This window comes from Colletotrichum destructivum, chromosome 6, assembly GCF_034447905.1.
Source record: "Colletotrichum destructivum chromosome 6, complete sequence".
NCBI lineage: Eukaryota > Fungi > Ascomycota > Sordariomycetes > Glomerellales > Glomerellaceae > Colletotrichum > Colletotrichum destructivum.
In genome coordinates, this window is record NC_085901.1 from 357,119 (window position 1) to 384,202 (window position 27,084).

Consider the following 27,084-nt stretch of genomic DNA (forward strand, 5'->3'; position numbering starts at 1 on the left):
TAAAAAGCAGATGCACTACATTAGGCTTAAGCTAAAATAGATAAGTTGCTTATAAAGCTAGAGCGCATTTGTAAAGCAAAGCAAATAGTGTTTAAAAAGGGTTAAAAGATCCTAAATAGTAAATCTATAGATTCTGCTGCATTTTCTTCTAAGTTAGTTGTAGCTAAGGAGGCATAAGCTAGTAGCGCCTTTAAGGTTATTAACTAGGAGGTAGTATTTAAGGATCTAAAGCTAGCTAACTTTAATTTTAGTACTCCCTTAGTAGTACCTAAGAGTATTAAAGGTTTTTAACTAGTTCCTATAAGTTGTTTTTATATTTATAGTTTTTCTATTTAATAAGATATTTATTATAACTATCTTTATTCTTATAGTTAATAATTTATTTAACTTTATACTTTAGTTTATTAGGTTCTATAATAATATAGTCTTTAGTATGTAATCTATATAGTACTAGTTTAAGAAGTGTAATATAAAAGACTAAGTAGATTCTTATTATATTAAGTAGTTTTAGCTTATAGTTAACTAGTAAGACCTTCTTTAGAATTTTAAAAGGTTTAAGTTTTTTATAGTCTAACTTATTGCTTAGTTGCTTAGTTTTAATGTTTTATTGTATAAGGTAGGCGCTATCTCCCTCTTTTAAAGATAGTCCTCTAATCCTTAAAGTGTTAGCATATTTCTTTATTTATTCTCTAACAAATTCTAAATCTTAGGAGACATTTATCTAGATTTTGCATATCTTGTTAATTTTAGCTACAGCCTTTAGGGCTTATAGTCCTTTGCGTAGTTCTCTATATACTATAGGTTTAAATCTGTAGTTTAAGTAGAATAAAGAGTATAAAGTGCTTTCTCTAACTGCGCTATTATAGGCAAACTAGCCTGTAGGTAGCAGTAGTACCTAGTTATCTTAGTTGTAATTAATATAGCATTATAAGTACTATTTAAGTATTTAGTTAATTTGTTTAGTCTAACTATTAGTCTATAGGTAGAAAGAGGTAGATAGTTTATAGTCTGCACTAAGTTACAAAATTAGAGATTTCTAAAACTTTAAGGTAAACAGCTTATCTTTATTTAATATAATTTTATTAAGTAGTCTATAGTTGCTAATAATGTATTTTAAAAACGTATACGTAAGGTCTTCTGCTATACTTACTTCTAGGTATAGAATAAAGTAAGCATATTTAGTAAGTTAGTCTATAATAACTAAAACGCTGTTATAATAGACCTTTGTAAGTAGTTCTTTTAACTTTAGTAGTTTAATAATAAAGTTTAAAGAGATTAAGTACTATGCTGCTAGTAGTACTAGCAGTAGCTAAATAAGTCTATAGGGCTTATATAGACTATTTTTGCTTTTCTTATAGAGTTTGCAATCCTAAATTGCATCTGCAACGTCTTATCTTATTACTTACTAGTTGTAGTATTATTAAATTTATTTCTAGGTCTTAGTAACTCCTTAGTATCTATATACTTAAGCACTATAAATCTCTTTAATTATCTTATGTATTATCTTATTAGTTATGCTAACTATAACTTATCTAGCAATTATAAGTAGCTTTTATGCTAGAATAAGGTCTTTATTCTTATCTATTTTAAAAATAACTTATATTTCCTTTAGGATAGAAACTTTATAATCTATCCTTCTGCTAAAAGCATTAGCTCTACTATTATTAGTTCCTTTTCTATAGATAATCTAAAAGTTATATTCTAAAAGGAATTCTAACTATCTAACTTATTGTTTATTTAGGTTTTTAGAGGTTATAAAATGTATAAAGTTCTTATAGTCTATAAATATAAGGACTTTATGTTTTATACTAAATAGTTGTAGTCTTTATTTATAGAATGCTTTAATAATTGCTATAAGTTCTTTATTATATATCTAGTAATTTAACTCTAGTCTATAAAATGCTTTAGAGAAGAAGGCATAAGGGTATAACCTTCCTTCTTTATTACATTATCTAAGTTGTCTACCTATAGCAAAGTTAGAAGCATTAACTTTAATCTTATAAGGTTTTTTTAGGTTAGGGATTTAAGTAATAGGTTTTAAGCTAACCTATTACTTAACTTTCTTAAATGCGTTATTACATTCCTTAGTTTACTTAAATAAGGTGTCTTTCTATATAAGGTTTTAGATGTATTATATGCTTCCTGCATAATTTTTAAGGAATTATTAGTAGAAATTAATAAATCTTAGGAACAACTAGATATTCTTAACGTTTTAAGGTGTAAGCTAGTCTTTAACTACCTATACTTTCTTTACTTCTATCTTAATTTATCTTAGTGTAATAGTGTATCTTAGGAAGTTAACTCTTTAGGTGTAAAATTTGCATTTTTCTGCTTCTACTAATAGCTTAGCTTCTTAAAGCTTCTAAAGAACTTTATATATGTGTTTCTTATGTAGCTTAAGGGTAGGTAAGAAGATAAAGATGTTATTAAGGTAGATAATAATAAATATATTAATAAATTTGCTAAGGATATAGTTAATTATTATCTAAAAAGTAGTAAGTATATTAGTAAGTCTAAAAGGTATAATAAAGTACTTAAAAAGTCTTTTGTATATTTAAAATGCTATCTTCTATTCTTTACCTACCTTTATTCTAATTAGGTTGTAGGCTCCTTTAAGGTCTAAAGCTATAAACTATATTGCTTTATGTAGTAGATCTTAAAGTTTTAAGATAAGTAGTAGTAGGTAATAATTCTTCTTTATAATGCTATTAAGCTATTAGTAGTTAACGCATAGTTGTAGTTTGCTATTCTTCTTTAGTATAAATAAGATAAAGTATTTTGTAGATAACTTAGAGGGTCTAATGTATCCCTTCTTAAGGTTGTTATTAAAGTACTTATTAAGTGCCTTACGTTCTATTTTATTTAGTCTATATATTAGATAGAACTTTAGATAGAAGCCTTTAATAAGGGGGATTTTGTAATTATAAAGTCTATGTTTTAGTAAGCCTATTTCTAATTCTAAAGCAAATAGCTTTTTATACTTCTAATACTCCTTTAGAATAGCTAGAAGTAGGTTTAATCCCTAATCTAACGCTGCTAGGGATACTATCTTAAAAGGCTGTATCTCCTAGAGATAAGTAATATATTATGTTTGCTATCTCTATTGTAGTATATTATTAAGAGGTGCTTTAAAAGATTTATTTAAGGCCTAACTCTTATAGTGCTGCTTAGTAACTAAATCTAACTATTAGAGTTAGCTAGTTCTTTAATCTATTTATAGGTTGTATTTTTATAACTATATAATTCTTAAAATAATATTAATGTCTCCTATCTCTATAATGTTAAATTAAAGTTCTTTTTTCTAGCTATAAACTTATAAAGGGAGGTATACTATCTCTAAAACAATAAGTCTGCTGCTATACTTAACTTATTCTCTTTTAACTATCTATAATGCGTATAGGCGTTCCTTCTTTTGCTATAGTATCTATTGTTTATTTACCTATTTAGGTAAGATAAAGTTTCTTTAGGTGCTACTATTAATAATTGCATATGCCTATTATCCTTAGATTTTAATGTTTAGGTTAAAATGTGCTGCATTATAGGTTGCATATAGAGTCTTATAGGTTGTTACTATATATTACCCTTCTACTATAGGCGTCTTTAGTTTTTTAACTATTAAGTTCTTTACTTCTATGCCTCCTATTAGGCTTTTACTTTAGCTTTAGAGTAGACAAAGTATTTATTATATTTACATTCTTACTATCCTTTATTATTATTATAATATAATATAGGGTATTTAGGATCTAAAGTAAAGGTTGCAATATCTCCTTTACTATAGTATTGCATTATCTAGAATAGGAGTTATCTATATAGGTAGATATCTTAAATAGGTTCTTTAGTATATTATTAAAGATAGAAGTAAAACTTCTTTTTACTCTTCTTATATATCTTATAGTTATTATTTAGATACTTTACTTAAAAGAGGTCTTTATAGTCTTTATAGTTAAGGTTTAGTAGAAGGTAGTCTTTTAGTATAAGTAGTATAAGTAGGTAACTCTTTTTATATACTATCTTATAAAACTAGACTAACTAGTTATTATTCTTAAGGTAGATAATTTAGTATTTTAGTTGCTTTAAGGGTTTTAAGTTCTCTTTTTTAGAGCTAGATGTAATATAGGTTTTATAGTACTAGCTAGAGATAATTCTATAGTTAGGTATTTCTTCTAAATTATAGTTTAAGTTATTTAGCCCTTATAAGTAGTTACTTATAGTATATTTATAGAAAAGGAAGTTTTATTTATAGAAGACTATATAATAAAGACTTCTTATATAGTACTAAATACACTATATACATATAACCTATACATATAAGAGGTAAACCCCCCTTTAAAGGGTTAAAGGAAAAACCCCCTTATATTCTTTAAACAGTAAGATATCTTGTTTTTGTCTGCTCCCTGCAATTCACACTATGCCTTTTTTAACTCAGTACATGCACTGTTGTTAGAGCCCTATTGTGCATGTAGGGCTTAAGGCTCTGCTTTTCCTACAGTGTAGGGTACCTAGCGACTAATTAGGTTACTACAAAACGGCGTTCCTGCAGTTAGAATTAAACCAACCGTCTGCGCGCAGAGCGTGCAGACGCTGCTAGACGCTTGCCATTGCGTCACGCAAGTATAGTATATTTATATACTTTTTTTTTCTTAAGAGGTTTATATCTATAGATCTCTTAGGTTAGCTGCTGCAACTTAGTTAAGTGTAGTAATATTAATCTTACTATCTAGTATTACTAAGCCTTAAAGTGCTAGTCTTTTAACTTCTTTAAGCTATTCTATCTAAAGCATTTTATTAAGTTGTTTCTTAATTTTGTATATAAGCTTTTAACTAAAGCCTCTTTACATTATTATAAAGGTTTTTAGTTATTCTTAAGGTTCTTTCTTTCTTTTAAGGCTATTATTCTTTTTAGCCTCTTTTTTTATCTTAAGGATCCTTTAGTATATTGCAATCCTATAGGCTTATTAAAGAATATTAATATATTATTATTAGTATTCCTTAGGGGTTTAATATAGTTCTATTTGTTTATAGCTTAACTTAGTTATAGCTAAAGTTCTAAAGGTTTTAAGATACTATCCTAATTGTTTTTTGCTATCTTAGTAAGTAAGGTAGTTATTATTATAGTATACAGTCTATAAGAGTAAGGCATAAGAAATGTCTTTACTAATAATATTAATTTATTAGCCTTTCTTAAGTACTAGTTAGAATTACTACTTTTTAGGTTATTAATAGTCTTTAGCTATATATCCTAGCTTATTGCAGTTATAGCACTTAAAGTCTTATATCTTATTATTTTTTTAAGCTATACTAAGGTTTATAAGGCTACTATAGTATCTATAGGTAGTGCTATTATAATTCTAGTTGTTCTACTAATAGTTTTTTTTAAGGCGTTTAGCTTATCTATTGCGCTAAGAGTAGTTTTACTAAAATTATTATTAAGGTTGCTATTAGTACTTCTTTTTTAAGTTAGCTAGTGCTTACTTTTTGCTTTTCTCTTTACATTATTTATAAAGTCTATTATTAATCTTAATAGTAAGTTTAGTATACTATAAGAAATTATCTAGTTAATTTTACTTAAAGAGTTTGTTTTTAATATCTTTTTTAAGTCCTTTATAAAATAAAAAGATTTTAGTAGTATTAGTGTAGTTAAGTCTAGTATAAATGCATCTAAATTCTAAAGCATAATAGGTAGCTACACCTTTCTATTTAAAGTTAGTAAGGTTGCACTTATATTATTATTATTTATTAGGTTTTTAAAAAAGAGATAGAAGTGCTTTTTTAAATCTATAATATCTTTAGAAAATAAGTTAGGTCTTAGTTTTAAGTTTATCCTATTTATTAGTTATAAAGTCTATAAGATAGGGTTTAAATTAGGTAAAAGCTTATCCTTTTAGAAAGGAGGCTATATAAATAACCTTTTTAGCTTTATCTATAAAGCTTATTCTATAGAATTATTAATAAGCTTAGACTTAAGTAAGAAATCTATTAAGTTATCTTAAGGTTTTATTAAAAGTTTAAAGTAAGTTAAGCTAAAGTTTCTTTTTTTTATTATAGTATAAAGTAGTAATAATGTTAGCTGCTATATAAAGAGTATTAACTTCTTACTAGAGTGCTATAAGCTAAATATGCTTAAGGTTCTACTAAATTATTTACTAAAGTTAAGTAACTTTAGTAGCATTGCTATTAAATATTTTCTATATATAAGCTATATTTTAATAAGTCTTCTTAAGTTTTTTAGCTAGCTTTATAGCATTATCTTTACTTTTAGAGGACTTAACATCCTTTATTTCTTTATCTAAGGTCTTAGGGGGTATAAAGGCCTTTTCCTTAAAGGTAGAAGCAAAAGTTGTAAGAGTTGCTTTAGAAGCTATTATATTATACTTTTTATTAGCTTTATAAGGTTAACTTACTAAATAGAAGCAATTAAAGTATTATAGTTAGCTTTTTATAGTAGTATCTATTAGTAGAAGCTAAAGTAATAATGCTATTAAATAGTGCTAACGTACATGCATAGCAAGTAGCCTATTATAGCAAGTAGCCTACCTCTACCTACCCTCTAGCTATTTATATAAGTTAATTAAGCAGCATTATATAAAATCAATTAAAACTACTTATTATCCTCTTCTTTAGAAGTCTCCTATACTACCTAACATGTTTATACATTATGTCTAGTCTTTCTGCAATTGCTACATTGCCAACTGCGCAATTTACCCCCCTCTATACAAGCCCCCTCCTAATGTATATTTTTGCCTCTAGCATTAACAACCCCCTTCTCTACCTAAATTACCTCTACTTTAGCTGCATTAAGGGACCCTCTAAGATGCAGTTAGGTTTTTTTAGCCCTCTAATGCTTGCTTAGTATCTTATTTGCTGTATAAAGCCTACAGCACTTAGCTTTAATAAGAGCTAGTTTGTATGCTAACTTACTAATACCTTTAGCCTGTAAGTTAACTACTTTATATAAATAAGTTAGTAAGCTATATTAATAACTAGTAATCCTTTTCTTAAGTAATGCAGAGCTTTATACAGCGTTATATGCTATAGTTAGTATCTTTAGGTCTTAAGAGCCCTAGCTGCTTAGGCGTAAGTTAGATAGTGTTAGCATCTTTAGCTTAAAATCTAGGTAGGAAATAACTACTTTTAGGTTAAAAGGGATAAGGCTAGCCTATCTAAAGCCAGCTTATATATTTTCTTTATCTATTAAAGTAAAAAAGGCTGCCTTAAAGGCAGGAAAGAAGTTATCCTTAGTAATATGTATAATCTGCATCTACATTATTTTCTTAATTTCTTTACTATACAACGCCTTTAGCAGACTAAAACAGCTAACATTAAGAGGCTAAAGCTTGTGCAATAAATAGGGAGGTATGTAAAGAGCAATAATGCTATATTCCTTGCAGTAATTGTTAAACTTAGTAGACTTATAGCTATTGTAGCTATTAAGGATTAGGAGCTGCTTAACACCCTTTATACAAGACTTTATATACTTTTTAAAATGCTGTAGCTAATTTAGGCTAATCTTATTTATAGTCTATCTATTTTTGCTAGGGTAGATGCGCTATTAAGGTAAGAATTAGCTATTAGTATACTATAAGAGGAGGTAATATTTGCTCTTAATAATAACGTATAGAGGTAGCGCCTAGCTATCTGTACATACACCCTAAATAATAGAAACCTATTTGCAATTACTAAGCTGCTTTATTAAAGGCCTTCTACAGCAATTAGAGGTTGTAACAACCTTTGCGTGCAACAGCATTCCTATTAAGAAGCCTATCTTATTAAAATTGTAGATATTGTTATTATAAATTCTATACTTTGCAATTGTGTTTTATATAAAGGCAAACTAGGCCTGCATAATTGCAGGATCTTTAGCTAACGCCCTCTAATAGTTAATTCTACATTAAAAACGCATCTTTAGTTGTAGTTAGCGTTGTATAAAGTTCTCTACCTATTAGGGTCTAACACGCATTGCATTGCGTTTGTTAAGGAGGCAATTAGCTATATTTTGTACGTTATTAAGTTGCAGTAGAAATCCTTAATTAATTAGGTTAATAACTTATTTAAGAATTACTATTTCTTCTAGCTTAGTTATCTTTATTAATTTTATATAAGTCTTATAGTATAGTAATTATCTAGCGCGTTAGTATTAAAGTATTATTCTTAGGATGTTGTAGATAGAGGCTGCTTTTTATATAAATAGATTTAGGTCTTTTTTAATAGCTTTAATTGCAAGGATAATACAACTTTTGTTTAAAGAAGAACTTATTATTGTACATAGAGGAATATTAATATAAAGTTGAAGTTTAAGGAGGAAGGAGGAAGTAGGCTACTTACTATAATAGGCTACTTACTATACATATACGTTATAAGTTATACTAAAAGGATTAGGTTTTTAAAGGATATAGTAATTAGTTATATACTTAATAAGAGGCTTATAACATTAGTTACTAGTAAAAGGTGCTAAAAGTATCTAAAGGGATAATTATAAAGTTAATTACTAAAGAGCTATAAAAGTCTATCCTTAAGTCTATTTAAGTCTATCCTATATATAAGTCTTATATGCTTATTACTAAGGTTCTAGCTTATACCTAATTACTAGTAATCTAGGTGTTATATAAAGTAATTACTTAAAGTAGGGTGTATAAGCGCTTATGTTGTAATTAATTATGCTTACGTATAATTAGTTACTTACTTCCTTATCTCTATATAACCTTATACTATAGTTCTTCTACGCTAGAGAAGTACACCCTAGTTTCCTATATCTGCAGCATATAACTTATCTATAACTACTAGGTGCCTTATAGAGGTATCCCCTAGTTCTATTATATTTAATAGGTTGTAATACTTATATACCTTTTTACTAAAGCCTTTTTTTACCTTTATAAAAAGAAGGCGTTAAGTACTAGCGTTATTATCTAGCTCTATAAATAGCTTTAGCTAGCTAGCTAGATCCTTTATCTTCTTTAGCGTTAACTACACTATTATAGATAATGTAGATACCTATCCTTTAGCTTTTTTACCTCTAGACTGCTTTTTGTAGGCCTAATCTAATAGTTTTAGTATTAATAGAAGTAGTAATAAGCTTATAAGAGGCTTTACTATAGAGATAGGCTATAGTTTAGTCTATTTCTATCTACTCTTAATATTCTATATTATTAGGCCTGCTAGATAAGCCTTCTAATAACAGCCTATAAAGTTCCTTTTACCTATAATAGTAGAGTTATTTTACTAACTAAAGTATTTAAGCTTCTTCCTATAGGCTGCTTTTATAAGGCTAAAGACTAATTAGTTAAGTAGCTAGAGGATATAAGAGGTATATAGTAGTAAAAATAATAGGTAGATATTATTAATATAGTAAAGCTATATAAATTCTATTATTATATAACTTCTATAGCTATTAATAACTAATAGTCTAACTTCCTTCTTACTCTTCTTACCTTAAGAGATAGTCTAAGAGATAGTCTAAAGGATAAAAACCTTTTGCAGCTATTTAACTATAGTATTATCTATAGTTTATTTATTTTTTATTGCAGTAAACTGCTATCCTTTATAAGGGTTAAAGTCTAAAGGGAACTACTGCTACTAGACTATCTTACCTTTATATATAATAAGGGGATTAAAGGTATAGCTTAAAGTAAAGATGCATTTAATAATAAATACTTATACTCTTAATTTAGGCTGTTTCTTATAGATAGACTTTATCTTAAATATACCTAATACTAGCCTATTAGATCTCTAACCCTTAAGGATATTAGTCTTATTTATATTATATCTATTAGCTAGTTTAATACCTTTAATCTTTAGTATAGTAAGATACTTAAACTAGTCCTTAATAACCTTAGTAGATACCTTATTAATACATCTTAAATCTATAGGGTAACTTCTCTATACCTTAACTAATAGATTTCTCTTTAGGAAGGCTTAGATCTATCTCTTTCCTATAGGCTCTATATCCCCTATAGCATAAAGGATCCTTCTTATAAATACTCTTACTTATTAATAAGTTAGGGTAAGGATAAGGGTATACTAGATTTACACCTATTTAGCTAGCTTAGCCTCCTAATCTAGGGATAACCTCTAGAGGTTATAGAAGGCAGCTGTCCTTACTTAGATACCTTAGAGTTAATAGCAAAGTGTTAACCTTAGGATCCCCTATTTAGATAATGCCTTATAAATAGACTAGCTATTAGCAATAGCATCTAAAGCCTATTTAACCTTATACTTAGTGTATTAGCCTATAAGGACTATAAAAAGGTATGTAGAAAAAATAAAGTTATTTAGTTAAAAACTGTAAATGTTGTAATGTAGTAAAGTTAGTGAAAATAGGAGGCTGGTGATGGTGATGAGGCATTTTTAGGGGGGCCAGATGTGGGTATGTTGACTTCTCACCATCAGTCTTGACCCAAGATCAATCACATCGTCACAGGCCACCTAAATAATAAGCCTTACGATCCAGAACACCGGCTCCAAATATGTTTTGAGTCAGGGCCTACGCTTTTTTTCCATGTCGGGTCAGGGGAAAACAGCACGCTGTTCTTGGACATGTATGCTGTTACACAAGGTACTGCTGGTTCGGAGACACCAAGGATGGTGACGATGCAGACGCTCAACACGACCGAACCCAGGTCTATCGGCAACATCGTCAGCGACACAAGCGTGCAAGGTAACACGTAGAGGACTATGTTCGCGATCATAGGGCCGAGTATAGTTGATTCCATCTCGCTGAATTAATCACAGGATCTAGCCCTGACGGCTGGCGATAGGACCGTCTCACAGGTACACTCCTCTAACTATTCCTCTCAACCTCAAGAGCCAGCAAGTAAATAATAGATGTATTGTGTAATCTCACAAAAGCTTAATAGTTAGCTTAGGTCTAAATGTCTAGAAAGCTTTTTAATCTAGTGCAACTAGATTTTAGGTAGGTGAGCATTTATTAATCTTACTTGTTAATAGATAAGTTAAATTCTTTTATATCTACGGCTCGAACTAGTTGCTATCAGGCCCCGGTTAATTAGAGTATTATTGCTGAGGATGTTGATAGGGGGTTTTAGCTAGAATTAGTATTTCATAGAGGATAGATAGCTACGTTGTTTGGATAGAGCAGACGAGACAGAGACTTTTATAGTCTCTTTCTGTCGAAGCTAGACTAGCAAAGAACGATTTCAGAGTAAGGTAAAACACTTAAGCATTGCAAAAATCACTTAGAAATGCGATAAGCTAAATTGCAAGATAAAGACTGTAGCGATATCTGCGTGTGGCAGTGGCATGCGTCAGACTGACTCGAGTTCTATGCCTTGACATTGCGAGGTTTTAAGCTCAACCTCCTTCTTTGCATCTCGGAGCATTACCTGTTTCGGGTCGAAGGACTCCCAGCTAATATACGCTTCTCTTCACGTCCAGACAGTCGACTCAACTCGAAACTTCAAAATTGGCAACAGCAAGCTTTGCTTGGAAACATAAATTGTAAAGCTTGCAGGTTAACCGTTGCAGTCATGTCAACATTTGCCCAAACAGGTCTTGCCCTTGGCGTCTGGGCTTTGTTGGTTGTCAGTGCGCATCCTCTAGCATGCGGTCTCTAAACAAATGCTGACGCTAAAGACTTACCCATAGAGTCTTGCATTTTTAATTGCTGTGAAATTGGCGATCCTCCAAAGGCATCCACTTCATCAATTTCCCGGTCCATTTACAGCCCGTTTCAGCAACGTAAGTTTCATCTTCCAAAACCGGAACTCGACGGCATCAAACTTTTCTGTACTAGTCGCTAAACAAAGATGATAGTTAAACCATTGTTACATCTTTTTAAGGGGAAAGCAGCCATATGAGTTATTGAAGCTGCATCAGAAGTACGGTACGTGGGGTTTGGAACTGTGATGGCAGTGCTAGTTGCTTACATCTCAGGTGAACAGGTCCAGTCGTAAGGGTTGCACCGAACGAGCTCTCGTTCAACACCGCTCAGTCATGGAAAGACATCTACGACAAGCGCAAAGGTCATGAAACATTCACCAAAAGTGATTTCTACGACGGTGGCAATTTCGCTGCTGAAGCGCACTCTATAGTGAGCGTGCGGGACCCGGAGGAGCATGCCCACATGCGAAGATACTTGCGCGATGCCTTCTCTGATCGCTCACTTCGCGAGCAAGAGCACTTAATAACCGAGCTCATCAATAGTTTTGTGGACAAGATAGGCGAGTTTGGGGACAAGCCATCTGGTATTGACATCGTCATGTGGTTTAACCTGGTGACCTTTGACATTATTGGCAGCCTTGCCTTTGGCCAATCTTTTGGCGGCATCTCCTCCGGTAAGCCACCTCGTCATCAATAGTATAACTCGTTGGCTAATATCGAATCCACAGGCGTTGAGAATGCCTGGGTCTCCATCATAGTCAAAAGTCTTCGGATGGGGGCTATGGCAGACTGCTTCAGGAGATTCCCACTAATAGGGAACATCATAAAGTCAATGTTTCCACGTCTTCTAAAACAAGTGGTACATGATGCAAGAACGCATGAAAAAAACACGATGGACCTTGTCCAAAGGTAAATTGTTTCTATCACTGTTGGTAAAACATGGATGGGTTTGGAGACTCACATCTTTCAGGAGGATAAACCAACCGACTGATCGCAAGGACTTCCTGACCAAAATTCTTCAACATCGACACACCGACTACCTTTCTGATGTTCAAATCGCAGCTCATTCATCTGATTTTGTGTATGAAACCCCTAAGACGTTTCTGCTTCTGTTCGCTTTCGCTCGGGACAAGGGAACTACACGGGTGACTACTCGGCCGCTTGCTGACAGGCACTACAGGATTGCGGGAAGCGAAACGACTGCCACGGCTCTTTCATGTGTTACTTACTATCTTCAGAAAAACCCTGAGAACCTAGTTCGGCTACGTGATGAAGTCCGTGACTACTTCAAGTCATTTGATGATATCGACGATGCGTCAGCTACGGGCCTGCCGTTCTTGAACGCTGTAATATTGGAAGGGATGAGAATGTATCCACCTTTGCCGTTTCCGCTCCCGCGAGTTGTTCCTTGTGATGGCGATACAATTGACGGATACTTCGTGCCTGGAGGTGTAGGTGTCCTAGGATACAAGACAGCTACTAGACGTCTTTTGCAGAGAAGACCTTGTGTTGACTGATGCCTGACAGACTGTGGTTTCCACCAACCCGTTCGCGTCGTCAATGTCGCCCTCAAACTTCCACGATCCCTGGATTTTCAAGCCCGAAAGATGGATGGATTTGACAAACAAAGATGTTCTTTCCTCAAGCCAACCATTTTCTCTCGGTCCGCGAAGCTGCCTTGGCAGAAGGTTAGTTGACTCGGCTCTTCAAACTGTTGGAAGACAAAAAGCACTTAGTGTTTCTCTTCTTCTAAACACACTGCTGACAGATTGTTTTCATAACCCCACAGTCTCGGTTGGTTAGAAATGCGCACAATACTGGCCAAAATTCATTACAGATACGACCTAGAACTGGTTGATCCGAAACTTGATTGGCATGCTGGGTCGGAAATGCACACTCTCTGGAAGAAACCGCAGATGAACGTCATTGTACGCTCGAGATCAGATTGTGATACTGCACATAACTAACGCCTTGTTTTTTGGATCTATAAAATCTTGAGCTATTGATAGTAGATAGGAGAATTCTAAGCAATTGTGAGAGTTTGTAGGCTTAAAGACTGCTACTACTTTCGCTCTGCTTATCTCACTAATATTGTTTCACTTTCTTTGTCTTTTTCAGGATCCCAATACCCCACGTACCCATCTCTACCAGTCAGGTACGTCCCAAATGCTTGTTCCTCAGCATCGGCTCGGAATACGGCGTGTTTCTTGTTCGTCCATTCCAACCCTTTCCAGATAACACCTTCAGTGTCAGTGAACTCGGCATCCATCTCCGGCCGCAGTAGATAAACAATAGAGTATTTGTGTCTTCCCATTTCGTCTTTGTGAGGAATAATCCGATGTAGACTTGATTCCAGAAGCCCGCCAGATATGAAACGGAGTGCGTCGCCAACGTTGACAACAGCATGGCCAGGTTTGGGTGCAATGTAATACCACTGATCTTCGTTGGGTTTCAACACCTGCAACCCTGCAACTTCAGTAAAAACAATCGACAAACTTCCTGCATCGGTGTGGGCAATCTGGCCGACTTTCTCTGGTTCCTGGTCCGCAATGGTGTACTTCAAAAGACCGAGCGCCGTTGGGCAAACGGCATCTTTCCGGTGGTATTGTTGGTATGCCAGTTTCTCGTCCAGCTCGAGGGCGTTTGACAACCGTTCTAGAAGCAAAGTACTGATCTCTCTAAAAGTCGACATAGCCTGCTTCAATAGTGTTAATCGGGACGCAATGACTTCTGGACCAGGAAATGAAGCGCCATCCGCAATTTTGGAGATGGGATGCTCGAAGAGCTTTTGAAATGTTAGTCTCGCGATTAGCAAAAAGAAAAGGGGAACGACATCCCATGAGGCCCTCAAATCCGTCTTTCTTCCCCTCAATAGGACCGTTTCCGTGGCCTGCAGGCTTGTACCTGTTGAAGAAAGGTGAGTTTACTTGGTTATCCACTCGGGAGCGACTCGTCTCTGCTAAAACGGATATGAAGACCTACCCCATGACCAAATGCTCGTCGTGGTCTCTGTCAACGAGCCATTCCATCTTTTTATCCTGGGGTAAGTCGTAGAAGCTGCCCGCCAAGTCATACATATATTGGACCTCTCTCATTACCTGTCCAGAGGCGACCCTGCGACAGTCTAGGTAGAAGAATCCGAGCTCAGTGCAGGCTTTTAGCAAATGCTCAACATGTGACTTGTCTCCATCCATTAGTTTCTCGAGAGATACGACACGTAGAGCGGCATCCTCCTCAGCAATATTCTCAGTGAGCCGGTTAGTTGTAGCCATATTGTCGCGTCAAAGAAGTTACGCGAGAATAGCAAAGATCCAGAGGGCGATGGCTTCGTGCATCGTTTCTAATAGGCGCATTGCACAATGAAAGCGACCTGAGACTGTTAGTCAATGGAAGAAAGGATTTGGTGCTGTGTCGTTTCATTTCCCCTTTTGGAAAGGTCCGAAGCTTGGGCATTTGTGTCCTAGTTCGGCAAAACTCCCAATGTAGACATACAGCGAGTCGCTTCAACATCTAATGAAGCACAAGCATATGCAATTGCAGACATAGATCTGAACTTATACCTAGGAATGCACTTCCTATCGGGGTTACTAGAAACATCATCGAGCGAAGTCTGGTGCCTTCTATCAGATGCTCTGTGTCGGCAGCCAAGCTAAATCTTGCATGCGAGGCCGGTAAAGCACCACATCGCATGAATGTGACTTTTTTTATCCAGTTAATAAGGTTATCCAGACGTTCAACATCATAGACTGTTTACAACTTATGCATGATTGGACTGTTCTCTACGAGAGCGAGACTGTATCACAGCCATAAAGGAATTAGCTGTTGTGCTAATGTAATCCAGCCACGCTTTGCATCACGCATCTATTGCTAAGACAGTCTGGATTTCTGAGGGACTAGATACGGCTTTCATTTACCTTTTCCCTCTTAGAGTAACTGTTTCTTAGTTCCCGTCATCCTGTAGGGTACCTAGAAGAGGAGATACTGGTAGGCTCTTGATAAGAGTGCTTAGTTATCACCCATAGAGTCCCGAAGCACGACTTCATAGGGTAATTAATGACCTTTTTCCTCGATCTAGAATCCAACGGCTATGATGTGTAATTGCTTCCTTGTTGGGGATTTTCTGAAAGCTGAAAAACGTTGCCGGGGGTTTACCATTCTTGCGGTAGATATTCAGAACAAGACTCTATTAGAGAGATTTAGCACTCAAGTAAACAAAAGCCACATCTCCAAAAAAATTTCATAGCATATCTACATCGTCTTCGTAGAATACCAGCACCCTAACTTCTATGCTTTGCCTGGGCTCTTCATCAACTGTCTCAGGGTCTGTAAACGCCGCATGTGGGACTCGTCGCGCACGTCCATCTGTTTTCGACTCGTAACATTTGAAGAGCATCACCTCCTCTGGCGTCTGGTTATGCTTGTAGTACCAACAATGATCGTTGTTGGGTAGCATCGTGCATGGCTCTCCCACCCAATCTGGGTAAATCAGCTTTATGGGAAGAATGTCCCTATCAGGGACTGATTGAGAATCGCAAACTGCCAGCGGGTCTTTGCGAACTGTTTTGATGGGGCGCCAAACATTGATAATCTGAAAGCGTGACTGAAGAAGCCGGGGGGCGTCTTGCCCCATATGTCGGATAACCTGGTTTCTTGAAGCCCATTCGGACTGATCAATGTGTGCTTGCCTTACTGGCCGACGCTCTTCGTCGGAGTGGGAGGCAGCAGGGTTCGGTCGCCGAATTGTGTGGTCAAATATGTGCAGTCGGGAAGCACCAGTCCTGTTTCCACGTTAGCCTTTCCGGATAATATGTGTACTAAATGGTTTCAGACATCTTTAAGACCAGTTGTTGAACCTCAGTATAGTAGACTTGCTTGATCCGTTCCTCGTTGTCAAATGTCTTCTCCTGGCTTATGTGGGGGCAAAGCTGAAAGCCATGGCTGTCCAGTGTGTATTTGTGCTCACTCCCAGTAATGTCGGTAATCGTAGTAGGCAAGTCGATAGAGGGTTTATTGAATGTCTCTCTTTTTCCGGCAATACTTGGGGCATGTTCCGTGCCGTCGCCTGGGTCTCGGTAATAGTTGATAGTAGTTTGTATGTGACGAGGGACTCCTGCCTTGGCTTTTCTGCTTGAACCCAATGGGTTTGAACAATTCATGGTGATGTGTGTTGTCGTTCTTGTGGAATGGCAGAAGGCTTACTGTGTAAATAAATCGTCTGATATTCTGAATGTTATCTTTTTGCATGATAGCTTGGGGCAAATGCGTAGGACGAACCTCAACAGCTCGATTCTCAAGAGGGAAAGATACCGATCAAGGCAAGACTTTACCTGTACGAGTTTCAGAGTGACCTGTGTTAAAAATCAAGAACAGCGACCCTATCCGTAGTTTAGAATGCATCTGCTGGGGGATAAACATTGGCCTTGAAGGCCTTGAAGGCAGTGTGTTCCCTCCTCAGACTGCCAAACTTTGCCTGTCCCTGCGCGAACTGATTTCTCTCCCATGCCATGTACTAGAGCCCCAATTATGGCCGCCTAAAACCATTGGATGTTGCCAGCCTTGCCTTGTTATCAAAGTTCTCTCTCAGCGCAATTACAAGTCGAGGCTGGTTTGACTTGCAGAACGCGTCAACTTCATCCCGCTGTTCGTTCGATTGCCTAAACCGGTCAGTCCGAAACACTGTTCCGCAATGTTTCCCTTTCCGGCCCCCTCCGACAATTTTCGTGTCTGTACGGCAAGATCCCAGCAGCCCACGTTTCGTCCCAACATAAACTCGCAACGATGGCAGCAGTACCGTCACGCATCTAACCAAGTCCCATTGCTCATTCCACACACCTCAGAATTACCGTCTTCCAAAGATTGCTTGTCGGTCTCTATTTGATTTGAAAAGATGATATCGCTCCAAAGTTTGGCATCGTTTATTCTTCCTCTAAGCACTGCGTCGCCAAAGACCTTGGCCTTTGCAGAGTCGAAGTTCAAACAATACAACCCAGCAAACGGGGTAGCCGGTGCCCTTTTCAGAGCCAAATTACACCCTCGAGAACCAGAAATCTCTGCGGAAGTAAACAGTTTCTTTCTTGATCATTGGCCTTTCGTCAATGAAGAAGCAAGAAAGAGATTTATAGCTGCAGGCTTTTCTAAAGTCACATGCTTTTATTATCCTCACGCGCTGGACGACAGGATTTCTCTCGCATGTCGGCTTCTGACACTTCTGTTTCTAGTAGACGGTAGGCATCGATTCTCTGTTCTAGATCATTTGCGCTACAACCCCAGCATTTCTCTTCAGTCAAAGACTAATGCTGTGTTCTTACAACAGACATACTGGAAGACATGTCGCTCCAGGAGGGTTCGTTATACAATGAAAAGCTAATTCTTCTGTCGAGAGGTGACATTGTTCCGGATCGCTCTGTGCCGGTAGAATGGATCACCTATGACTTATGGAATGACTTACGAACGTGTGATAAGTCACTTGCAGATGAGATACTGGAACCGGTCTTTTCTTTTATGAGAGCTCAAACGGACAAGTCTCGCCTCAGTATCAAGCAATTGGGTCACTACCTGAAGTACCGAGAAAAGGATGTTGGGAAAGCGTAAGTGTTTTGAGCTATGCAGGCTTTTAAAATTTTAACTCACACGATATCAGACTTCTTTCTGCTTTGATGCGTTTTAGCATGAAGCTACATCTCACGTCCGCGGAGTTGAAATCAGTAGACAATATCGAGGTGAACTGCTCGAGGCACATTTCAGTTGTCAACGACATATATAGCTGGGAAAAAGAGTTGAAGGCCTCTCGAACAGGCCACAAGGAAGGGGCGGCATTGTGCTCGTCGGTTTCTGTTTTGACTTCAGAGACAAACCTAGATTTTGCAGCATCGAAGCGGGTGTTGTGGGTTATGTGCCGAGAATGGGAATTGGTTCACAGGGAGCTTGTGGCAAAAAGATTACGATCGCCTGAGACATGTAGTCAAGACCTCCAAGATTATATGAGAGGCCTCGAGTTTCAAATGAGCGGTAATGAGGCATGGAGCGAGATGACCCCTAGATACCATTCAGTGTAGCCTGTCGTTGAGTGTTTTCTATAGTGATACAGTCAAATCGCGAGCTCTCAGTTACACCTCTTATTCCTCTTTCCTCCTGTTTCAGCTTGACGAGAACAACCGTTTCATCTAACTTGGAGATTGAACTCTTATTGAGTCAATGCAGCAGGCCAGTCGTTGTAGTTCTCGTTCGGGTCGCTGTACGGCCCGTAGTGGACTGCCTTGCCGCGAGTGTTTTGCGCAAACGGGATTCCGTTCTTTATGCGGCTGATCACATCCTAGATAAAGGTTAGACTGTTCAATCAACGATCAACGAGTATTCTTTACCGGGTTGTAGATGAAAGGTCGACCAAACGTGATCAGATCAAGTTTGCCCTCTGTGACGAGTTGGTTCGCCTCTTCAACCGTGTAGTCATGATTAGCCATCAACAGCGATGGGCTTCCCGGGAACTTCACCAGTGGCCCAAAGTCGAGCACCGGGTCATATCCAGCAGGTAGTGGGAAATCCTCGGGACGGTCGTGTCGGGAGAAAAAGTCCTCCGTCCCTTTGGTCACCGTGCCGCGCCTCGAGAGATTGATTATACCGATGCGGCGTGCTACAAGGCTTCTAAGAAGGAAGGTGTAGACTTCCTTCATCTCCTCATAAGTGACCTCCGAGTCGTTGGCATCATCTGATGGACAGAGTTTGACACACACAAACTCCGGGCCCCCAAAGACTTCGCTGAGGGCGTCAACAAGCTCCAGAATAAATCTGCATCGGTTCTCAACTGTCCCGCCGTAGGCATCTGTGCGCTTGTTTGCGCGCCTGCAAAGCATTAAAGAAACATGCTGCACGGACGGAGTCAAAAGTGTCGGTACTTACGAGTTCAGAAACTGCTGGGGGAGATACCCGCTGTTGGTTAATCGTTAGTATGAGACATTTGATGAAAATGGCAGAAAGTCACAGGTGTATGTACCCCTGGGCTAGAAGTTCAACACCGTCGAAGCCAGAACGCTTCGCGAGCTTCGCTGAGTGACGATACGTTTCGATCACGTCGGAAGGATTTTCGATTTCGGTGATGTTGTCGGTGTGCCCCTAGAAACAACATGTAAGTCTGGGCACGGCGCGAACAAAGTCAAACTTTTAATCGTGCTCTCATACCGGAGTACCTGGCAGATCGCGATACTTGCCCGCTTTAGCCTTGATCTTCGACGGAGCTAGAACAGGATGGTTTCTCTCCTTCATCATGGGCATCTGATCATGTTGACAACGACCTGTAATAACTTTGGTGAGCAGGCGGCACCTGGTAGGACAGCATTTCTTAAACAATAAATCAGGCTAACTCACCACAGTGCCATGCCTGGAAGAAGATCTTGCCGCCTTTGTCGTGAACAGCATTTACAACTTGTTGCCATGCTTTTGAATGCTCCTCGGTAATCATGACGGGTGAAAAGCTCCAGTCGCAACCAGACCAGTCCACGAAGATACCTTCTACCACAATCAGACCAGTACCGTCGGCGGCTCGGTCTGCGTAATGCCGGACTTGTGGCTGGCCTGGTTTGTTGTCTATGCATCGATTACGCGTCATAGACCCCATCACCACGCGGTTGCGCAGTTCCAGCTTTCCGCCCACAACAGCAGGCTCCAACAAGCTGGACATCTTAACAAGTAAAGGTTTAGAAAAGGTGATAGAGATATTGTGTCTTAAATTTTCAAACCCAAATTCCTGGGTAGGTCTATAGCTACGTTAAATATCTCTGCCCTACTCTGACAGGACCCAGAGATACAAAAACGAATACAAGCGCACGAAACATCATAAAACAGCGTTCATCAATAACGTTACTATTTGGTATGGAAAATATATCCCGTCGGCATATTACAATAGCTGACTAACAAACTTGTTGCTTGGGTTTGACTTAAACTCCAGTTTTATCTATGGGGCCTCTGGTCCACTACACATACGTTTGAGCATAAGCTAACTCCCTATTGTCACAGGGTTGTAAGTCTACCTGCTTTAGCATGACTAGTGGGCGACGTTGATAGTCAATCGAAGAAGAATTTTAAGTCATTATGAAAAATTCTGTTGGTTTGTAATGACTGGCTGAAGACCTGACTGTAAGTGTATTGGATTGCTTTGTAGCTGCCTTGGACATAACACACCCGTCAACGGGATTTGACCCAGACAAACTCTCAAACCCCGGTCGACAAAGCCAGGAAAGCGCCGTTGAGATTCGACTGGCCCTAGTGGAGATGTTGGGATGTTTTAGTCATGAAACTTTCGCTCTCATTTGTAGCCGCCACATTGGCGGAACGAACCATAGCCGCCCAAGATCGTCTGTGTTACCAAACTCTGTTAGGCAATCAGGCGTTTATAGATTTCTAGGAAGTTTGATACTTATTAGCAAATAGCAATTCGGTCTATGGGGAAGGTTATGTTTCCTTAGGTCCATATGTGCCCTCATCGCCTGGAGGCAACGGAAATTGCGCTGTGCTCGAGACACTGATTGCAACAATCTTCCTGTGATGTGTATTACCTCGTACAAAAAGACATTATAGTCTTGTTTTTCTCTACCTGCTGCAGTGCTATTCACTTTTTCTTCGAACAAGACGTGAAAAGCCTAAGAAGCCACGACGGGGAGAGTGATTTGAGGCTGCCCCCATGGTTGCTTTCTGGATGGCAAGTACAGGGCGAATGCGCGACGGACAGGCATACCGCCAGCCCACTGCCAAGCAGGTTTTGTCCTCCGTCGTCAATCCATCATGCCGCTTCAAAACGTGGAGAGGCGAGCAGTCATCAAGACTGGGGAGTAATGTCTGATTCAGGCACGAAAATCACCTGGCTCTATGGAGCAAAGACATTGTTTCTTTTAATAGGAGGGCCCATTGACCTGGTCCTGGAATATGCGCGTATGTATGGAAACTTTTTGGCAGGGTGAGGCAGATTTGTCGATGGAAATTTTTGACGATGTGAGGTGACGTAAGGCGTATGAGCATTTAGCCATGGCTGCTCCCATAATCGGACCGGGCACCCGTCGCCGGAGTGACTGGTCCGGCAAAGATTTGAGTGTCGTCAGTCTCATTTTTGCGCCTACTAACCAAAAGTGCAGGCTGCCGCGTGCCCGGCTCTTGGCAGTCATAGGGGAAGCTTCCACTTATTTTAACACCCTTTCTCTCATGGGATTGGACATGAGTATCGCTATTGAGCCCGCTTTGCAGGAGTGAATTGGACATCGAACGATCTTGAATGTATGTGCGACAGAGTACGCACTTGTTATCTACCAGTTACCGACTGCAGTTTGACGCCCCAAGGGAACATTGGACTTAGACAGCGAAATATCCGCATCAATAAAGTCGACGTACCCGTTGCCGCCGCCATAAGTGTCCATAATACCATTTGCAGCCGCTGTGACTTTAGCCTCCAGTTTCTCATCATGGGCGTTGACAATGTTCTCCGGAAGCTTGGCCAATGCTTGGTCAAGATCTTCAATGATATCACGTACGTCCTCTGTCCCAACTGAGAATCTGATAAAAGCCTGTTGTACATTGTCATTAAGGGACAAGTTTTTAAAGTGCAACTCGCTGTATGTTCTGATAAGACTCACAGGTGTAATTCCTGCTTCTCTCCTGTCCTTTTCAGACATAATAACATGTGTTGAGTTCCAGGGATGGGTAGCCAATGTTTTCGAGTCGCCAACACTGCCAGTGATATTAGAAAAATCAGGCCTGTTGCGGGCATGTTGTGGCAATGGTTTTTTCCAGTCACTTACTTGGTTTGATGAGAAATAACCTTAACGTAGTTCAAAAGCATTTTGCTGGCCACATCTCCTCCTTTTGGACCAAATGAGAGAACGCCTCCAAAGCCGTTTCTCAGATAACGTTGGGCGTTTTGGTGAAATTGGTTTTTTTCGAGACCTGGCGATGAATGATTAGCAAACATCGCGGCGTGTTGGCATTAGGCCTCAAATCCCCAGCTAAAGGGTTGGTGCCTACCAGGATAGTTGACCCATGCAATTCTTGGATGTGCCTCCAAAAAGCGAGCAATTTCCAAAGTATTCTTTGCATGTCTTTCGCACCGCAGACTCAATGTTTCCATCCCGATGAGAAGTTGCTGCGCAGAGGCTGGGCTCAGAATCGAGCCCACCTCCATCAAAATGTCAATCCTCATAGCCATGGCGAAAGATATGTTTCCAAAGGCTTTCCAGTATGAGAAACTCATTGGCCCATCTTTCTTGATCATCCGAGGGAACCTTTCGCCTGCTGCACCCCAATCAAACGTGCCACAGTCGATGATCACTCCGCCGACTGTTGTTCCGTGACCACCCATCCATTTGGTGGCGGAATGTAAGATGATATCTGCACCAAACTCAATAGGCCGGCACCACGTGCCACAAGCACCGAACGTATTGTCAACCTTGCTTGTTAGTCTCATGTAGTGAGATGCTTCCGGGCTATTTTGGGTTCACTTACCACAAATGGGATATGGTTTTCGTGTGCTACATCAGCCAGTCCTTGGAGATCAGGAATACTGCAACGCGGGTTGCCAATACTCTCGACGAAGAACATTTTAGTGTTTTCGTCGATGTGTCTGGCAAACTCCTCCTTTGTTTCCTGCTTGGCCCACTTCACAGTAATCCCAAGTCGAGGCAACAGTGTTTTGAAAAGGCTGTATGTACCTCCATACAGATTGATGGAGGCCACCACGTTGTCGCCTGCCCCGGCTAGGCAAATGATGGTGTTGAAGATTGCTGCTTGGCCAGATGCCGTACCAACAGCGGCCGTGCCTCCTTCCAGAGCGGCGGCTCGTTTCTCGAACACAGCCACAGTGGGCTTGGCCAGGCTTGTCAGTCCCCATAGCTAGAATTATAAGACAGACTTTCACCTACGTTGGAGATCCTGCTGTAGAAATATCCAGCTTCCTCAGTTGCACACACTCTTTTGGCGTGGGCACTGTCGGTAAAGACGAATGACTGAAATGTCAGAATTAGTCAACGACATGTTGCCACTCTCTTCTTCTAATTTAGACTTACAACGCTGTTATATATAGGAACTGCTCGGGCATGTGTTTCTTTGTCGGGCCGATGACCACCATGGACTTGCAGAGTGTCATATTTCAGACCAGTATCAAACTGCTCCACTTTGTAAGGCTGGAAAGGATCGTGTCCCTCTGGCAACACACTGAGCTGAGTAACGCCATTAGGCAGTGTCTTATCCTGAATTGGTTCCCCCATACTTGGTTGGATGATAGAATAGGGATGAAGATTCGACAAACGATTCAATTGTCCAGACTTATCATAATGGGGTGCTTGATTTTATCTGGCTGGTCTATCTTCGTGACACGCTTCAAATACGATTCAGTTCCTCGGCCAGTTTCCCCATTCGGGAATTGCGGTAGTTCGTCCCAGGACGTCAGGTCATTATGTTCTCGGATGAGGCCGTGCGATGCTCTAGCGTCCCAGCCAACTTGGGAAGCTTGCCGACAGGTGCGTTTTCTCCCAGCATGGAGATCATCTTACAACTCAAATACACAATTCCCCAAACCATCCAAAGACATACGTTGTCAAGTCCAATTTCCACAAATTTTTGTGCATTGCGATCATCATATTCTCTGTCACAATGGGTTCTTTGCATGAATTTGAGGCGTTCATCCTGCTGGGCCTAGCTCACCTCAGCGCTCTTAACAAACTGGCTTTGGGCTTTACACTTCTAATTTTGATGTTGTCATTAACTGCGCTTCTGTTCACACACAGTCATTTCAGGGATCAGAAACTTGTTCCAAATGTCTTCGTTGTAGGAGGGGATGATGCACAGAGCATCAAGGCAAACCGAGAGCGTTTTCGTAAACAAGCCAAGGAAATGCTCGAGGAAGGATACAAGAAGGTCAGCAAACTACTACAATTCCTATTCTAAGAAGACTTACTAAATGGTTCCAGACCGGAGGCGGTTTCTTCTACGTCCCAAGTCCGCTCGGGGAGCGGCTCATGATACCGACAAAATATTTAGAGGAATTGAAAACAGCCCCAATTGATCACGTTGACTTTGTTGCTACTTTCATTGAAGTGAGTTTTAATCAAAATTTCCCTTGGTCCTGAGTTATTTTTAGTAATGTTAACAGAATCGACGAGATGTTTGAAGGAAAGTATACAACCATGGGAAGCCGCTCAACTCTGCATCCTCGGGTTGTGAAAGGCCAACTCAATCACCATTTAGGTGAGTCAGATAACCGACTAGATTAATACCTAGTGTATTTACAATTATTAGCCGAAATCATGCCAGCAGTCCAGAAAGAAATTCACGATGCTTTCTGCGATGTATTTCCAACTTGTGTAGGTATGTCTTAAACACAACATCTCTTGAGTCCCCCGTGTTATACTTCAAACTAAAACACACAGACTGGACACCTGTTCAAGTTGTGGATTCTCTTACTCGAATTGTGGCAAGAGTGTCCAGCTGCATGTTTGGTGGCACGGAATTGTCCCGTAACAAAGAATGGGTTGAGTCATCTATAAGCTTTGCAATTGATGGCTTCATTGGCGCACAGAAGCTCAAAGGCTACCCTGAGTTTTTGAAGCCGATTGTGGCACGATTCATTCCGGAGATCCAAAAGATCGCAGGACACTATGCCGCTGCCGAAGCAGCAGCTATTCCATTACTTGAGGCACGACGGCGCACCGGGGAAGCAGCGGCTGATCTCTTATTCTGGATGGAAAAACAAGCCATAAACGAAGAGCATGATTCGAAGTTTCTGGCTAGCATTCTCCTCAAAGTGAGTTTTGCTGCAATACATACAAGCGCGGCAGCACCTGCTCAGCTGGTTTACGACTTGTGCGAGAGACCTGACTATATTGAACCTTTGCGGGAAGAAATTCGCAGTGTTGCCGACTGTGATGGGTTCATCGACAAATCTGGGTTCCTTGGCATGACAAAAATGGATAGTTTCATGAAGGAAAGCCAACGATTTAATCCCCTTCTCCTCAGTAAGTATCCTCCCTAACAAACAGTTGTTCATCAGAGCTAGAAATTTATGTCTACTGATAGTTACTTTCGAGAGAGTCGTCCATCGACCATTCACATTGTCATCGGGATTTACGATCCCAGCTCATACCACGATTGGTGTTCCAACACAGGCAATTAATATGGATAAGTTACTTTATCCAAATCCCGAAACCTTTGACCCATTTCGCTTCTCTAAGCTTAGAAAGGAGCAACCAGAAATGGATGGCCGCGCTCAGTACGTTTCGTCAAGCTCGTCCTCGTTGAGCTTCGGATACGGTAGGCACGCTTGTCCAGGACGTTTTTTCGCGGCACAGGAGATCAAAGCCATAATGGCTTTTCTGTTGCAGAATTTCGATATGCGGTTTACCTCAGGACAGAGTCGCCCAGAAAGCATGCGCGTGGAAACACAGTTTCTTCCGGACCCAATGGCAACAGTGGAATTCAAGAGACGGCAATGATGATGAAAGACTTGGTAATCATGGGCGTTAAAATGGCACGGTTTTCACCATAAAACCGCGAAGTATCTAATAAGATCTTAAATCTCGATTAGCAGCTTTATTCTATGTAGGATGGATTCTTTCAGCTTGATCTGTATGTTCTCTTTCATCTAGTCTTCATAGAACTCCATAACTGTTGTGGTTATCACATTTATGATTGTCACACAGATAATTCTTCATTGTTAATTTCTTCCCTGTCTTTTGATTTTCTTTACAAGTCACAACGTAGCAGCATTTCTGCCGGCAGGCCAAGTGCCGAGGTATCACTCACCACACAGCTTAAACTTATGCAAGGAGCGTTGTAAGTTTCGAGGCAGATTTCCTTGCGGATGACTCATTACGACGCAAGGTCCTGAGTCGTTGTTGACGGATTGAATGCCTGAACCCCGAGCAGCGTGCCGAGGCAGCCGCCGGTATGCATATCGTGCTGAAGAGAGCCTTACAGCTTTTGTCAGCCCATTCCAGCGCATATGAGGACAGTCCATAGCTCGAGAATGTCCGTTCCAGAAGTATTTGATTGCATTTGCTCATGACGATGGGTCTTCACCGAATACATTACCTGAACATTTCAAAGCTGCGAACCCTCAGCAGATCACGTTTACCTCAAGCGGGTTTCTCCATGTGACATTTGTTTCCTTCTTAGAGTTTGGTATGCATAATGGCGCGGAATTCTCTCTGCCCTTTCCAAAAAATGACTCGTTGTCTAAACTTTGCAGTGCCCTTAAGCTTTGGTATCATTAAGGTTGCTAGCGTGATACGATGTAGTCCAGGTCGTTGGGATCATGGCCGAGAACCAAGAGGTCTAAGGAGTCGAAATAATGACAGGCAAGGTTCATCCATGATTCCCTAGCTAGAACCGCTTCGGTGGTTTTCTAATTAGGTTGAAGGTAAGTAACATACCTCAAATTATCCGCCGTCGATCTTGATAATGTTGTCTGAATGGTTTGCAGTGTTTCTATCGTAAGCT

At 39.2% G+C, this 27,084-nt stretch overlaps 7 protein-coding genes across 7 annotated transcripts; 3 read left to right on the forward strand and 4 right to left on the reverse strand.

Annotated features, from left to right (window-relative positions):
- Positions 1–11,480: 11,480 nt before the first annotated feature.
- On the forward strand, positions 11,481–13,617 carry CDEST_09280 (Putative cytochrome P450; the record flags this gene model as incomplete). Its single annotated transcript, XM_062925439.1, has 8 exons — positions 11,481–11,534; positions 11,599–11,691; positions 11,767–11,836; positions 11,895–12,287; positions 12,342–12,522; positions 12,584–13,064; positions 13,141–13,301; positions 13,403–13,617. 8 exons carry the CDS (start codon positions 11,481–11,483, stop codon positions 13,578–13,580), a joined length of 1,611 nt encoding a protein of 536 aa, XP_062781490.1. The 3' UTR covers positions 13,581–13,617.
- A 1-nt stretch (position 13,618) lies between these two features.
- On the reverse strand, positions 13,619–14,938 carry CDEST_09281 (Putative oxoglutarate/iron-dependent dioxygenase, non-hem dioxygenase domain-containing protein). Its single transcript, XM_062925440.1, has 2 exons — positions 14,596–14,938; positions 13,619–14,510 (listed from the first exon to the last, which is right to left on the reverse strand). The coding sequence occupies exons 1-2, from the start codon at positions 14,883–14,885 to the stop codon at positions 13,691–13,693; spliced, it is 1,110 nt and encodes a 369-aa protein (XP_062781491.1). The 5' UTR covers positions 14,886–14,938; the 3' UTR covers positions 13,619–13,690.
- A 912-nt stretch (positions 14,939–15,850) lies between these two features.
- CDEST_09282 (Putative hydroxylase/desaturase AsaB) lies at positions 15,851–17,186 on the reverse strand (the record flags this gene model as incomplete). Its single annotated transcript, XM_062925441.1, has 3 exons — positions 16,888–17,186; positions 16,444–16,828; positions 15,851–16,391 (listed from the first exon to the last, which is right to left on the reverse strand). Exons 2-3 carry the CDS (start codon positions 16,767–16,769, stop codon positions 15,851–15,853), a joined length of 867 nt encoding a protein of 288 aa, XP_062781492.1. The 5' UTR covers positions 16,770–16,828; positions 16,888–17,186.
- Positions 17,187–17,438: 252 nt separating this feature from the next.
- On the forward strand, positions 17,439–18,670 carry CDEST_09283 (Putative isoprenoid synthase domain superfamily). The gene is made up of 3 exons (XM_062925442.1): positions 17,439–17,837; positions 17,927–18,200; positions 18,254–18,670. Exons 1-3 carry the CDS (start codon positions 17,501–17,503, stop codon positions 18,666–18,668), a joined length of 1,026 nt encoding a protein of 341 aa, XP_062781493.1. The 5' UTR covers positions 17,439–17,500; the 3' UTR covers positions 18,669–18,670.
- A 1-nt stretch (position 18,671) lies between these two features.
- CDEST_09284 (Putative NADH:flavin oxidoreductase/NADH oxidase, aldolase-type TIM barrel, oxidoreductase Oye) lies at positions 18,672–20,344 on the reverse strand. The gene is made up of 6 exons (XM_062925443.1): positions 19,975–20,344; positions 19,789–19,901; positions 19,604–19,722; positions 19,510–19,539; positions 18,975–19,452; positions 18,672–18,925 (listed from the first exon to the last, which is right to left on the reverse strand). Exons 1-6 carry the CDS (start codon positions 20,285–20,287, stop codon positions 18,797–18,799), a joined length of 1,182 nt encoding a protein of 393 aa, XP_062781494.1. The 5' UTR covers positions 20,288–20,344; the 3' UTR covers positions 18,672–18,796.
- A 1,457-nt stretch (positions 20,345–21,801) lies between these two features.
- Positions 21,802–23,908, reverse strand: CDEST_09285 (Putative cys/Met metabolism, pyridoxal phosphate-dependent enzyme). The gene is made up of 7 exons (XM_062925444.1): positions 23,655–23,908; positions 23,511–23,594; positions 23,095–23,454; positions 22,618–23,038; positions 22,395–22,539; positions 22,230–22,323; positions 21,802–22,160 (listed from the first exon to the last, which is right to left on the reverse strand). The coding sequence occupies exons 1-7, from the start codon at positions 23,853–23,855 to the stop codon at positions 21,903–21,905; spliced, it is 1,563 nt and encodes a 520-aa protein (XP_062781495.1). The 5' UTR covers positions 23,856–23,908; the 3' UTR covers positions 21,802–21,902.
- A 332-nt stretch (positions 23,909–24,240) lies between these two features.
- Positions 24,241–26,078, forward strand: CDEST_09286 (Putative cytochrome P450; the record flags this gene model as incomplete). The annotated part of the gene is made up of 6 exons (XM_062925445.1): positions 24,241–24,504; positions 24,558–24,683; positions 24,750–24,834; positions 24,886–24,954; positions 25,017–25,601; positions 25,663–26,078. 6 exons carry the CDS (start codon positions 24,241–24,243, stop codon positions 26,076–26,078), a joined length of 1,545 nt encoding a protein of 514 aa, XP_062781496.1.
- Positions 26,079–27,084: the final 1,006 nt, after the last annotated feature.

What these genes read in the sequence shown, in the direction of transcription:
- CDEST_09285 (XM_062925444.1), bottom strand. Translation starts at nt 23,855, where the DNA reads ATGGGGGAACCAATTCAGGATAAGACACTGCCTAATGGCGTTACTCAG. An exon ending in AAAACCATATCCCATTTGTG is followed by an intron (nt 23,039 to 23,094) that starts GTAAGTGAACCC and finishes CTAACAAGCAAG; the next exon opens with GTTGACAATACGTTCGGTGC. An exon ending in GAGAAGCAGGAATTACACCT is followed by an intron (nt 22,161 to 22,229) that starts GTGAGTCTTATC and finishes AATGTACAACAG; the next exon opens with GCTTTTATCAGATTCTCAGT.
- CDEST_09283 (XM_062925442.1), top strand. Translation starts at nt 17,501, where the DNA reads ATGATATCGCTCCAAAGTTTGGCATCGTTTATTCTTCCTCTAAGCACT. An exon ending in ACTTCTGTTTCTAGTAGACG is followed by an intron (nt 17,838 to 17,926) that starts GTAGGCATCGAT and finishes TTCTTACAACAG; the next exon opens with ACATACTGGAAGACATGTCG. An exon ending in GAAAAGGATGTTGGGAAAGC is followed by an intron (nt 18,201 to 18,253) that starts GTAAGTGTTTTG and finishes ACACGATATCAG; the next exon opens with ACTTCTTTCTGCTTTGATGC.
- CDEST_09281 (XM_062925440.1), bottom strand. Translation starts at nt 14,885, where the DNA reads ATGGCTACAACTAACCGGCTCACTGAGAATATTGCTGAGGAGGATGCC. An exon ending in GACGAGCATTTGGTCATGGG is followed by an intron (nt 14,511 to 14,595) that starts GTAGGTCTTCAT and finishes AACAGGTACAAG; the next exon opens with CCTGCAGGCCACGGAAACGG.
- CDEST_09284 (XM_062925443.1), bottom strand. Translation starts at nt 20,287, where the DNA reads ATGTCCAGCTTGTTGGAGCCTGCTGTTGTGGGCGGAAAGCTGGAACTG. An exon ending in CTTCCAGGCATGGCACTGTG is followed by an intron (nt 19,902 to 19,974) that starts GTGAGTTAGCCT and finishes AAGTTATTACAG; the next exon opens with GTCGTTGTCAACATGATCAG. An exon ending in CCCCAGCAGTTTCTGAACTC is followed by an intron (nt 19,453 to 19,509) that starts GTAAGTACCGAC and finishes AATGCTTTGCAG; the next exon opens with GCGCGCAAACAAGCGCACAG.